General features: G+C 29.1%; 3 protein-coding genes across 5 annotated transcripts in view; 1 reads left to right on the forward strand and 2 right to left on the reverse strand.

The window, feature by feature from the left end:
* Positions 1–1,403, reverse strand: part of GlyRS (glycine--tRNA ligase) — a 16,242-nt gene extending 14,839 nt beyond the window's left edge. The window contains exons 1-3 of the mRNA XM_014417328.3: positions 1,010–1,403; positions 739–937; positions 112–253 (exon numbers count right to left, since the gene is read on the reverse strand). Of these exons, the coding sequence (XP_014272814.1) occupies positions 112–253; positions 739–937; positions 1,010–1,228 (560 nt within the window). The 5' untranslated portion in view covers positions 1,229–1,403. The remainder of the gene's footprint in view (positions 1–111; positions 254–738; positions 938–1,009) is intronic.
* Positions 1,404–1,461: 58 nt separating this feature from the next.
* Positions 1,462–6,046, forward strand: mRpS22 (mitochondrial ribosomal protein S22). Its single transcript, XM_014417329.3, has 7 exons — positions 1,462–1,765; positions 1,839–2,005; positions 2,668–2,832; positions 2,919–3,062; positions 3,628–3,857; positions 3,940–4,042; positions 5,845–6,046. The coding sequence occupies exons 1-7, from the start codon at positions 1,651–1,653 to the stop codon at positions 5,944–5,946; spliced, it is 1,026 nt and encodes a 341-aa protein (XP_014272815.1). The 5' UTR covers positions 1,462–1,650; the 3' UTR covers positions 5,947–6,046.
* Positions 6,047–6,737: 691 nt separating this feature from the next.
* The window catches only part of Arl5 (ADP-ribosylation factor-like 5), a 16,555-nt gene continuing 10,143 nt past the window's right edge, over positions 6,738–13,149 (reverse strand). For all 3 annotated transcript variants that reach the window (XM_067047510.1, XM_067047512.1, XM_067047511.1), the window contains exons 3-6: positions 12,269–12,477; positions 9,476–9,610; positions 8,825–8,925; positions 6,738–6,936 (exon numbers count right to left, since the gene is read on the reverse strand). In XM_067047510.1, the coding sequence (XP_066903611.1) occupies positions 6,888–6,936; positions 8,825–8,925; positions 9,476–9,610; positions 12,269–12,477 (494 nt within the window). In that variant the 3' untranslated portion in view covers positions 6,738–6,887. The remainder of the gene's footprint in view (positions 6,937–8,824; positions 8,926–9,475; positions 9,611–12,268; positions 12,478–13,149) is intronic.

Raw genomic sequence — 13,149 nt, forward strand, 5'->3', positions numbered from 1 at the left:
AAACACCACAAACGGTTTTTCTATTGAACTTTACACTTAGCGTGGTAAAAAAAGTCTCGTGAATGGACACACCAGATAAATTTATTTAATAAAACAGTAATCATTACTCACTTCAGAACTGGCTCAGGTGTGAGAATAGAACAATCTACTTCTAACATGTTATCCTCCAAAACAAAGAAGTTCCTCCACAAATGAAGCATGTTTGCTTTTAAGGCACATCCCATTGGTCCATAGTCAAACTGACCAGTAATACCTAACAATAGATGTTTGATAAAGCAAAGAGAATTGGATTAGCATGGGATACTCAAAATGATTCTAATATAACTTATACAACATAGGAAACTAAAAATACAAGTAAGCTACTAAAGACGTGATTAAAATGAGAAAGAAATTCATATCACAATTTATTTATGGTGACAGTCATGACCTTATCACATTACTAAACAAGCTCCAATGGCAGGAATTTCAAAATTCCTACTTTTACTATTATAACTGTTGCTTGGATTAGATCACAGCTGTAGACTTCTGCCTTTTCACTAAAAGAGGGTAAACAAATCCCCAATGTATCCTTTTCAGGTCTGGCCTATACTAACTTGTAGCATTCTGAATAAATGAGTTTTAAAGTTCCAGCTGCTGGAGCTTAGTTTGTACAGTAGTACAGTAGTACTTATGATGACCACACATCAACACAATTTTTTTTTTAAATTTAATATTAAAGCATATTGTTAAAGATAATACCTCCATAAATGGCAAATGACTGATCATAAAAAAATCTTCTTTTTAAAAGATCTTCCATCAAAGCCCTATCAAATGTTGCGGGAGCCAAAGCTAACTCCTTGTCCTCCAAAATCTTTTTTCTAGTTTTTAGCTCTGCGACCGCTTTTTTGATGTCTAGCTCTGGAGCTCCTTTGGCTTTTAAAGATCTAACCAAGTCACCCTAAACCAGAACATATTGGAGTTGATTGAAATTCAAATGAAAGAAATAATAATTAGATAAATATGTCAATACCTGTTCCTTGACAGATGCCCTAAGAGGCGCCAGAATTTCTTCAGTTTTAGGGTCTCCCATTTTGTCAAAATAAAGAGGAAGTTTAACTTTTCTATGCTGCTTTTTAGAGCCCCAACTACTTTTCCTTTCACTGACTAATGACGGTATCAACCTCAGGAGTGAATCTTTACTTTCTCTTATTTTACTGACCTTCCATAAGCAGTTTAACAACAAAGACATGAATCGTGTAACAGAAAATGCAATTACTGTCACGTCAAACAGTTAGCCACACTAATATAGGAGGTTATAAATGCCAAGGTTGTTGTCACATATAAAATCTATACTATTAACAATTTTTTAAAAAGTAAAATTAATATTTAGTAAAAAAATCAGATATTTAAATCAGTTTAAGCAAAGGAACTTAGACACGTGATTTTGGAAGGTTACAATTTTGATTACCTTCTTGGAAGGAACCTTTTTGGTGAGGAACCGATGTACCTAATTTTAAATTTTTAAATCTACAATTCTGTGGATAAATACCAATTATTTTGAGTTCATACAGCAGGGGCATTAGTTTTGTTATTTTTGTTTTTCAATACTCTGAAGCGATAGTAGAAACGTTTATGTAAAATAATAAAATAATCTTTCATATAACCAGAACTATGAAGGTTTGGAAAAACTTGAGAGTTTTAAGTGATACTGTGTTTAGTTTACGGTCTTACAACAGATATTTACTTCGAGATGAAATCCCTGTGTGTAATTACTGTAAAGATGCAGGTAAAATTATTTTACAATTATACAATTTTTTCTTTTAGATATCATTATCAACTTAAACTTCTTATGTATATAGGTCCTCTGAATCAAGAAACAACCCCTCTGTTTTTTAATGAGAATGTTCAAGAATTACTTAAGAAATTAACAAGAATTGATTATGAAAAAGTGTTTAGATCTAGGAAACTAGAAAGGCGCCTAGGTACTCCTAAGTTTAAATTTATGACTGATGAAGAACTTGAAAAGGTAAATTTGCTCATAATTGACTTTTTTTTGTTAGTAAATTAAGTGAAGTAAAAATTAATTGTGTAGCTTTAGTATGCTTATTGTGTCCTGAAAATATTATAGATTGAATGTGGGAATACTTTCTTATCAAATGCTAAAATCAACACCTTTCATGCATTGAAATTTAAAGAATCTAATTAAAAGTCAATTTTAACATTTTTAATTTATTGTATCTTCCATAAGTAGAAACTTCATATCAACTATTCCTGTATTAATCTGCAGATTACAGAATCCAAATGACAATTTCGATATTACTTAATATGTATATTACTATTTATATATATTAATATACCTAATATGTACTATTTTTTAGGTTAATATTCTTACCTATTCTTGTTAGGTTAGTATAATTCTTGCCTCTGCAATATTTTACTTTATTTTCTTATCTATTATCTACTTAAGTTTTTTTGTTATAATATTTCTTTTCTCTGAATTATAATTGTTATCTTGTTTTATGTTTTCAGACCTGAGAAGGTCTGCAATTCAGGCCGAAGCATTGGCACAATAAAATAAGTTTTACTTATTTGTGCATCATTGTTGACAGCTCACCCAACTATCTTCTCCTCATATTGAATCTATAGTCAACAATAAACACCTCATTAATATTGGTATAATATGTTTAGGCTCGAAAAAAGGCAGAACTCAGAGCTGAAGAGAAATTACAGATGCCACCTATTCTTCCTCCTCGTAAACAAGTAAATCATGTCTATGTTGTGGACAAAAAGATAGTAGGATATACTGAAGCCAAGTATCTCTTCACGGATATTAGTTTTGGAAAAAATGATCGTGTAAGACATTTAATTATAGTTTCATTTAATCGATAAATAGATAAACTACTTGCTATAAGATCTAAATAATTCACTGTAATTTGCAGAACAGACATATAGTTTTAAGAGATGTAGATGGGACTCTAAGAAAAGCTACATGGGAAGAAAGAGATAAGGCTAATCAAATTTATTTTCCTAGACCTGGAAGAAAGCTGAGAATCCCAAAGATGTTTCAGCCAGAGTACTTTGAAGTAAATAAACTAAGGCTCCTTTATAATTTTATTTATTAAGTTATTTAACTGTAATAAACTTATTTTGATGTTCATTACCTCTTGTTAACCCTAAAATAGATTAATATTATTGTATCCATATATTATATTATATTATTATATCCATATTAATCCAATTCATACAGGCTTTTAGGCCTCTTTACCAAACAAGATTTTACAGTAACAAGAACTGTTTTATTTGTGCAAAAAAAAAAGAAGTGGTTTTTCACAAAAAATGGAATTGAAATTTCCATAATGCCATTAGGTTGCCGTATTTTGTCACTACCTAGCAAATGCAGGTTTTTTTATTCCGTGAATGATGATACTGTGATATACTTGAAACAACTATAACAACAATCTCTAATAGAATAAGGCAGAATTTCTGGTGGATTACTTGTCTTTTTGTTACTTCTTTAGTAGTTGATATTCCTTATAAATTCTATGTAATGATCTAATTTATATTAATTATATTTTGTTAAGTTCTTGAAGGTCTCTTTTTCTAATTTTTATTGTAATTTTTTGTTTCTAATCATTAATTTATCCTCAGGAAGTTCTTTCAAAAGGATGGTATGAGTTTATTCTCGATCGGGCTTGTATTCAGTTCGAGCCAGATGATCCTCTTTATATTCATGTAACACAGGCTACTTATGATAAAATTGCTGAAACTGGGAATTTCAAAGAGCTGGAATCTACTAGGCATTATGGGCCAATGATTTACCATTTGACTGAAAAAGAGAATTTGTCATCGCTATTTATTTATTTTCTAAATTCAGACAGGTTTGTAGGATTACTCTTTATCATGAGATATAACTGTTTTCATAGAAATCATTGCAAATAAATATCTACACTTATGCTTCAGGTTGGTTGAAGTTGTGGATGTGATAAGGCTTCATGGAATAATACATCCTGATAAAATTTGTTCTGCAGAATATATTCCTGGTGAAGAATTTCTTTTGGTCAAGGTATTTTTTTTTTTTTTTTTTTTTTCATATCCTTCATAATTTTACTTGAAATAGTTTTGCTAGTTATAACAGTTTTTTAAATATTATCTGCAGTTAAAAGTGCACCATACCTGTATATACTTAAAACCGTTATGTCATAATTGAAGAATTACTTCCGTTTATTTATTTATTTTTTTAATACATTTATATCTTGTATTTCCTTTTAAATTAAAATTGATTTTGTCAAGTTATAAAATTCTTTTATAAATTAAAAAAAAGTAAAGCTTTTGTTTGCATTTAAATTCATTCATAATAATTATCATTTATTGTTTACCTAATTTTAATATTTCCTACAATGTTTACTTTAACATTATTTTCAAATGTAACGTACTTAGCTGCTAATCCCCCACTCCTTCCAATACAATCGGTTCACTCTGACTTCTGTCAAAACAGGCATAAATTCTGTCTCATTCATTTTCTTCCTTTATTCTTGGATTTTATTCTTATACCCCTTTTTCCTTTCTTATATCTCTTAGTTTGTACTTTCTTTTCTGTTTCTTCTTTTTATCTGTTAGTATTTCCGTTTTCATCCATTGTTTATAACCTTTTATTTTTCTTATTTAATTTTTATGTTTCATTGTATACCCTTGTTATTTTCTATTTACTTATGTTAAGTGTTTGTATCTGTTGTAGCCCTGCAAGATGGGGCGAAACCATTGGCTCAATTAAAATAGTTATTACTATTTGAGTTTTGTTTGACCACACCCTGACCATATTCCATTTATTATTTACTGATTTGCTGTCCAAAATGTTGTGAATTAGAAATATTGTCGCTGATGATATTTATAATATCAATATATAAATATATTTAAAATATGAAATCCATGATTATTTTTTGGTCTAAAACCTCAATAACTGTTGCTGAGCTTTATTATCAGCGCTTAACATACATCTATTCCCAAAATATGTTTAAATAATGGGCAGAACCATTTCTTTTTCTGAACAGCCTCTTTGCCTCACTAATGATTATTATTCCTCACATACATTTGATTTATAATTTAATGTTTTTCCTTTAGATTTTATATGTTATTTACCGTTTAATTCTTTAAAATATTTGTGTGGAATCACATATTACTAAATGAGTCGACTGCTAATGTACAATGTGATCTTGACTTATTTTCGTTGTCTTTGATGCACTGCCTTATTTTTGCCTATTAACCATTCTAATGAACAATTTATTTCTCTCTATTTTATATTGTGTGGTCTCATAATTCATATCAAATCTCTCATGCAGATATGTGTTTCATTATTTTGTTTATTATAGTTTAATGCGGATTAGAACATACAGTTCATTACAAATATTAATTAGTGATTTCGATCTGGTATGTCTTTTTCATATTTAGCTTCTTTTTTTTTTAAATTTTTTGTCCTTAAGTTTCAGAGGGCTTATTCAGAGATTGATAATGAAAAGTTCATCGGTTTCTGAAGAAGTCACCTAGAAGAAAATATTAGAAAAACAAATCCAATTTTCCCCCTTTACTGTAGAAAGAATACAGAATAACTTATACAATACCCTGGGATGTTGCTTCCTATCCTTAGGTTAAAAAAAATTACCTTTTGTGTAAATTGTTTCTTCGGTATTGAACCTTCAAGTTCACTAAGCTTTTACTATTATTATACATTTTTCTTACGATAAGTTACTATGTTTATTATAGAATGATATAGAGAGACATTCATAATAATTTTTCATTCCAAACATTGTGAAGAAAAAGTTTCTTTATAATTTATTAACTTATAATTAATTTCTGTTAAACTTGTTGCAGGCCTTTATTTCGGAATACTACCATCAGAAGCCTGACTTGATGCTAACTCTCAAGTCTTATGAAGACTTCATTTCTAAACCTAAATCACAAGCTGTGGTCTGAATCTTCTACTTAACTAAGTTTTTGTAGTTTTTTTTAAATAGATTTGTATGTTAGAATAAAAATTTGTATATATCTTGTAAATAAATGATGTTTAAAGTGATGACCATTTTAAATCAAATTTACAAACTACAATCTGTTCCGGTACTTTTATAGTCAAACATTTTAACAAAGAAGGACATTCTATTGGAGAATGTTTGTTTCGTTTATGAATAAAATCCACTGTTTTAATGAAAATAAAATATTAATGAGAATAACTGATCATCTGACTGGAGCTAAACCTCAAAATATGGAACTACTATAAAAATATATTTTTCAATTATAATGAAACAATTCTAAAAAGTTTAAAGACTTTATTTTTTTCCATTATTAATCTAACCATTTTCATGTTCCTTTCTATAAAAAAAACAAAAAAATAAACTTTTTATAGGTGAAAAGTATAAAATATTTCTACTATGAGTAGCAATTTTTAAACACACATTAATTTACCAGAAATCTGATTCAGAATTAAATTATGAGTTAGGATAACCTAACATGGGGGGTAAGAGGTACCTGAGACTAAACACCTTTTTTGAATCTCTACAGCAGAGCAATAGAAACTTTGTTTACAATAATTGCAACTAATCAATAAAAAAATTGTATCTCAACATTTATCTACAATCTCAGTTCCTATTATATACTTATTTTACATAATTAAAATAGAAGGTAGTATTAATATTGTCATTATTAGTGATTAAAAAAATGTATTAATGACATGAGGGTAAGTAAAATATAAAATAAATTAAACAAAAAAAAACAAAACAATTATATACTTTATTTACTTAAATACATATAAATACATGGTGATTTCATAGCTTTATATAAACTCGTCGAAGGAAACATATATACAAGATGAAAGAAAATGACAGTCTATTTACACAAGAGTATATTCATTGAGCCATACATCATTTTCTCTTCAGTCGAGAGCAAATCCATTCCAGCCCTTGGTACAAACTATAAGGAGATCCAAACAGTCAACAATTAATTGTTATAAAATATAATAATTTATAAATATTGCAATAACACATGCTACTGACAGATGGTGGGATGGGACAGCAGTAATCATGAGTAATTTACAATAAGCCCAAGGAAAATTAATATTTATAGACCTAATTTTGACAGCCTGATTTTATGCTTTAAGAAATAGATTAATTAGCTGAGAGGACTAAGCTAAGGGTTTTTTTAAAATAACAAATATAAGTTTGAAAATTGATGGAATCGACATTGAACCTTATATTATTACTGTTATGGTTAATTCATATATTTCAAAATTTTATCCAAGAAAGATTTTTTAGATAAATCAATTCGCAATTGATGATCAAATCACAATATGAATAAATACAGTAATTTTGCCAATACAGCTAAGAAAGCTATCTATCACCTTTTAAAAAAAAGAAAGCATATTTCTTTAAAATAACTTTTTTCACTTAACATGATTTATTAAAATTAAGAATATCACTAAATATTTTTTGTTTACAAGTAAAATGATTTCTATAAAAGGAGTTTTACAATATTATTAATGCATTTTATTGTATATCAATTGTATGAGAATTGAACAAAACACTCAAAGGCACACTAGATAACTAATAAATATTGTCAAATGTAGACCTTCCTTCAATAATATACATTAAAAAGCTTACACATGTTTTATCAAAATGTTCTTAACACACATTTTGATAAAATGATTTTTCAGGATATAAAGCTTTCTGACCTTATCTGACTATTGATAGAAATGGATTAGTCTTTAATCCTAAACAAATGATATGTCAAAACATATAAATATGTCAAATCAATTGAAGGAAAGATTTTTTTCTATTCATGAAAGGTTTAAAGAAATAATAGAGCATTGTTAGAGAAAAGTATTATAACATTGAAAAGTTCTGCAATTATCCATCAAAAACATTTTTGATGATAATTCAACAAGATTTTTGTTCTTGCTCTGTACCGCTACAACCCATGAAGGATTAAAGTTCAGAACTGTTTCTTGAACAATTGTTGTACAAGGAGGTGATTTGTTCATGATCACGCTCTACTGCCAGATTTTCCCCCAATTAAGGATACCCACTTTATGAGGCTGGGTGGACCCCGGATGGCTCCTAAAACCATAGGGTGACTCATGGCTATAGTAATAGAATGAATAATTATCTGCCACAGCCAGATTCAAACCCAGGTCCTATCCTATAAGTTGGTAGTACAGTGCCATATTCCAGATTTCAAGACATTTAATATTAAACTCATTTTTACAGTAGTTGGATGGTATATATTCAATTATGTTGAATTAAAAAAAATACAAACCTAACATTCGGGCACAGTCAAGTGATGTGAAAATAATTCCTATTATTTCAACTTGGCAAGTCTACCACCATGTGTTGGCTAACACAAGATGACCCAGCCTTAAAGTAGTGTATTCAGAGCAAAGTGTCAGACAATAAAAAAAAAAAAAAAAAAAAAAAAAATGGATTTCTGATCTGACACTGGAGTAAAAGGACCTAGCAAGGAGAATCTAATATTTTTGTAAGAATTAGGTTTAAGTTAGATTAAAATCATATCAAAGGGGGCTTTGAATGGATTCCCTTCTTAGTAGGATTTTACCTCAAGCTAAATGCCGGGGAAATATGCCATCCAATTGTTCACCAGAGGCATGTATTAATAAGGGAATGGGAACTGGGAAAAGAAGTATTAATAATAAAAATAATCAACTTAAAACTCCTCATAGTAGTGTGATAAAAATATTTCAATTTTACGATAGAATAAAACTTGAGTAAATAGGAATCATACTCCACAACTTATATTTTACAAGAGTTTAACTTGAAATAATATTTCCATAATAAAGAATGCTTACCCTTCTCCAGATAATGCACAACAAGCCTGTATATGCCACTGGTGCTTTTTTATGCTAGTAAGGTCAAGTTGCCTGCTTATCTCAGCAGCTGACATTGCACCCTGGAAACAAAAATACTTTTTAGCTATGAAAAAAAATAAAATTAAAATTAAAATATTTTAAGAATTTCAGAAATGTATAAGAAATAATCATAAATTATCTAAAACAGGTGTTCTAATCAGGGAATTATATTCAGAAAAATTTGGACACAGAAATCATGTACATCAAATTAAACTAAATGGTTAGCTCATAGGTTTGAGGCTACCTTGGGGATTGGTCCCTTCAAGTGAAAAAAAGCCATATTAACCATCTTAAGTTTAAATAATGTTTAATGCTGTAGCGCAAGAATCTCTAAACTAAAGCCCTTGACCGTCTATGGTATATTACTGTAGAGGTCATCAGATAGTGATAAAATAGCAAATCACATTAACACTGGGGTGAGTATTCTACTCTTCTTTATAATCCACCTTACAATATGGGAGAACCAATGTAACAACTAGTCAATTGTTAAACTCCAAAAATAAATATACATCCAATTTTTTCAAGAATAATACACATATTAAATTATATATCATAATGAATAATTAAAATAGACAGAGAGAAATATATTACCTTAACATCTTGTTTATTTGCATATACTAGAACCCCCGCTTTTGAAAGATCTTCATGACCTAACATCCGATACAGTTCTTCTCTTGTAACAGACAATCTTTCCCTATCAGTAGAGTCTATCACAAGAATAACAAACTAAAACAAAAAATAATAATTATTAATAACAATAATTATACTATTAATAGTTTGCTTGAAAATTATATAATTAGCACGTAAACTATTACTACTAATCCAAATTTATTTAAACTTTTGGTACGATACATTATCTCTCAGATCCTGCAGGAGTTGATTAATTACAATTGTTTAAGATTACTTTACCTGTTTATACTATTAAAATTGGCTGGAATTATATCAGCTTTAGCTAAATCATAGCTACTAATTTCAATTGGCTCAAACCATCAATAGGTCCTAACCAAGTAGGGATTATTTTGGATCAAAGTGGAAAACAGAGATATTACCTTCCCAGGAGAAAACATATAGTACCAAATTTTCTTGCACTTAACTAAAAATATCATTATATAATTTGCCTCTTTAGTCTGAAGATTTATTTAACTTAGACTTCAAAGGACAAAAATATTTACCAAATGCTATATAATACCAAAGATAATGTTTTGAAAAACCATTTTTAGTCATTCCTTGCAAGTCCAATGATTGCAAGTCCAGTCCAATGATTGGAGAATAAACTATGTGGCTGAGCATCAAGGCTGACCGGATCACCTCCTATAATATTTTCCATCAAGAAAAAGTAGTCAAAACTCCTTCCATAGATTTGTTGGGAATAATGAATGGTAATATATGATATTACAGGAGATATGTTTGAAGGTAAAAAAATAAAAATATATATTGAAACCAATTTTATAATATTTTTAAGCAATATTAATAATTATTATCAGACTTAAGTATTTCTAGTAATGGTATGAGATATAGTCATTTTTTCCTGTGAATATCATTTTGCAAACAACTCACAAAGGAGTAAATGGTCAAAAGTTTAAATTTTTAACTAATGTGAGTGGTAATTTTTTCTATCCTTTGAAAGGCAACTAATTTCCTTTATTTTTACTCGACATCATAAATCTTGAACAAAGCAGAAATGACATCCTATTCAGTCAAAATTACCATAACAACAACGTGAAGCAATGAAACAGAAGATTTGGCAACAATCGTGTAAAGGAGCCTTTAATTAAAAACCATAGTGGTTCATATACCCAGGTGGTGTAATAAAATGATGTCCAAGAGGCTCTAAGACATGTTTTTAATAAAAACTTTGATACTTGTCTCCTAAATAGCTGGTAAATAAATACATGTTATTATATAAATTAGATATATAACATATTTTTGATGTGCAAATAAAGAAACTTTTGACCATGAATAGAAGTCACAATTTTCAACAATCCACTAAGACTGAAAAATTGAATAATTTAACTGTGAAGGAGCTTTGACTGTATTGCCTTAACAAGTACTAAGCCAAAGAAGCCGTGGATTGTAATGGTAGTTTTATTTCTTCTTTAAAGAACTGGTACAACAGAGGATAATACCTGAACCTTTTCTACTTAACAAGGAGGTTCTATCTTCTGCCATGTCAATACTAATTGTCAGCTTCCGGAGGTTCATAGCCACTTTATACATCTTGGGAATGCCCTATCTGAGAACTCATACATATATAACCTTTTGATGGCTGTTGTTTCATCTAACCTGTGGATGTCCCTTCATAGTTTTAGACGAACCACTTGAATAAAAATGAACACTTATAATTCCTTATAGAGCTGATATATTTTTTTATTAGTTCTCATAAACTATCTTAATTTCCTCCTGCCAGTAATTTTGTTTGCTCTTATATCCTCAACTTTATTTCTTTCTTCAATGATAACAGAACCAAAGTAACTGAAATTATTCACATCTTCTAAAGCATAATCACCCACAAAACATACACTCGAAGGGTGTGCAGGTTTCTTCCCCTTAAATACTATTTAGTTTCCCACTCCACTGATTCATTAGTAGATCTGAGATTCGATATCAAGCCTTATGTATAACTGATTTACACTAGAAAGGCATATTCTAATGATCACCACATCATCGGTGTATACCAAGCCAATATTTGAGTTATCTTACTTAAGTTTTTTATTTTTAACTTATGACCTGTAAGGCCTATCTGTAGTTACCTATCTTACCATCGTTTGTCCTTTCAGAGACTAAGGCACTATCCAAATATTCAATTAGAACCCAACTATATTTCCTATGTTTTCCTTTTTTTAGTGTGATTTAGTAGGTCTGACTAAACAGCCATCGCCCAGTCATGCTATTCTTGTTTAGTGACATAGCCTAATCCTGCTCAATTTCCAATGCTATTAAATAAAAGGGGAACTTATGGGGCTCTTTGCCTCAACCCATTCCTTACTTCATCCAAATGAGTCCAATGGTTTCTACAAGCCATTCATTCCATAACATGATACTACTAATTAGCTTAGGTGTTACCCCTTCAGATCTATTTCTTTTCTATAATATTTGATGATAACTTAACCCACAATACTCAAGATTCAAAACTCAAGCTTTTCCTACAAAAGTCATATGGATCTTCTTGAGAATTTATAAAGTATATTTAGAGAAGGGTGGCTACCTTACATATCCACGAGATCTGGCTTTAATACAGGTCTCAATTTTTCCCAAAGGAAATTTTCATGATATTAATCATTTTATACATTAATCATAAATTATTTACATTTTTGAAGACATATCACAGTTCTTAAAACTTTCACATATAATGATCCTTTAATTTGAAATATAAAATATACTTACTTCCGTATTGGTATAATAAGTCGCCCAGGCAGCTCTCAGGGATTGCTGACCTCCCAAGTCCCACATAATAAAGTGAATATTTTTCCATACAACTTCTTCAACATTGGAGCCAATTGTAGGGGAGGTAGTAACGACCTCATTCATCAGGAACTGATAGAGTATTGTAGTCTTCCCAGCATTGTCAAGGCCTACTATCACGATTTTATGCTCTGAAACAAAAATAACAAATTATTAATTAATTTGTAATAATTAAGTCAATTATTTTTTAAATTAGATTTAAAAAAAATATTTATCATTTTATAAACAAGATGATTATGATTGAAATTAAAAAATCATAAAATATACAAATCAAATATAAATAACAATATAAAATATGTGGACATAATTAAAAAAAAATTCAAACTAAAGAGTAAGTAGAATATTAGATAGTAAATAGACTAACACTATATAGTACTAAATAAAACAAATAGACTATTAACTCTTATTAAATAAATGTAGTCTTATCTCATAAAGGAAACAGAAGTAAGTAACTACCCCAGATTTAAAAACGATCAATTTAAAATTTATAAGACTAGTATTCACCACATACCCAAAAATGTAATGAAGTATGCAGAGAAATAGTGGTGAGCCAAGTTATGAATAAAAAAAAAAAAAAAAATTGAATAGATTAGAAATTAATAAGGAGATGGTCAGAGCTGAAGTTAGGCCAGAAAAAAAAATAGTAATAAACTATTTATTTATTTTCTGACATTTCAATCTATGTTGTAGGTATTAATCTGAGTTACATTAAAAAGATACAAAGAAGGTAGAGTCAATGTAAGGAAAATAAAAATTATGAAACATAAAAAATATGAAGGTGGAGATATAGAAACAATAAAAAA

The sequence above is a fragment of the Halyomorpha halys genome, unplaced genomic scaffold (assembly GCF_000696795.3).
Source record: "Halyomorpha halys isolate HHAL.00 unplaced genomic scaffold, Hhal_1.1 Scaffold152.1, whole genome shotgun sequence".
In the NCBI taxonomy this organism is placed as follows: domain Eukaryota; kingdom Metazoa; phylum Arthropoda; class Insecta; order Hemiptera; family Pentatomidae; genus Halyomorpha; species Halyomorpha halys.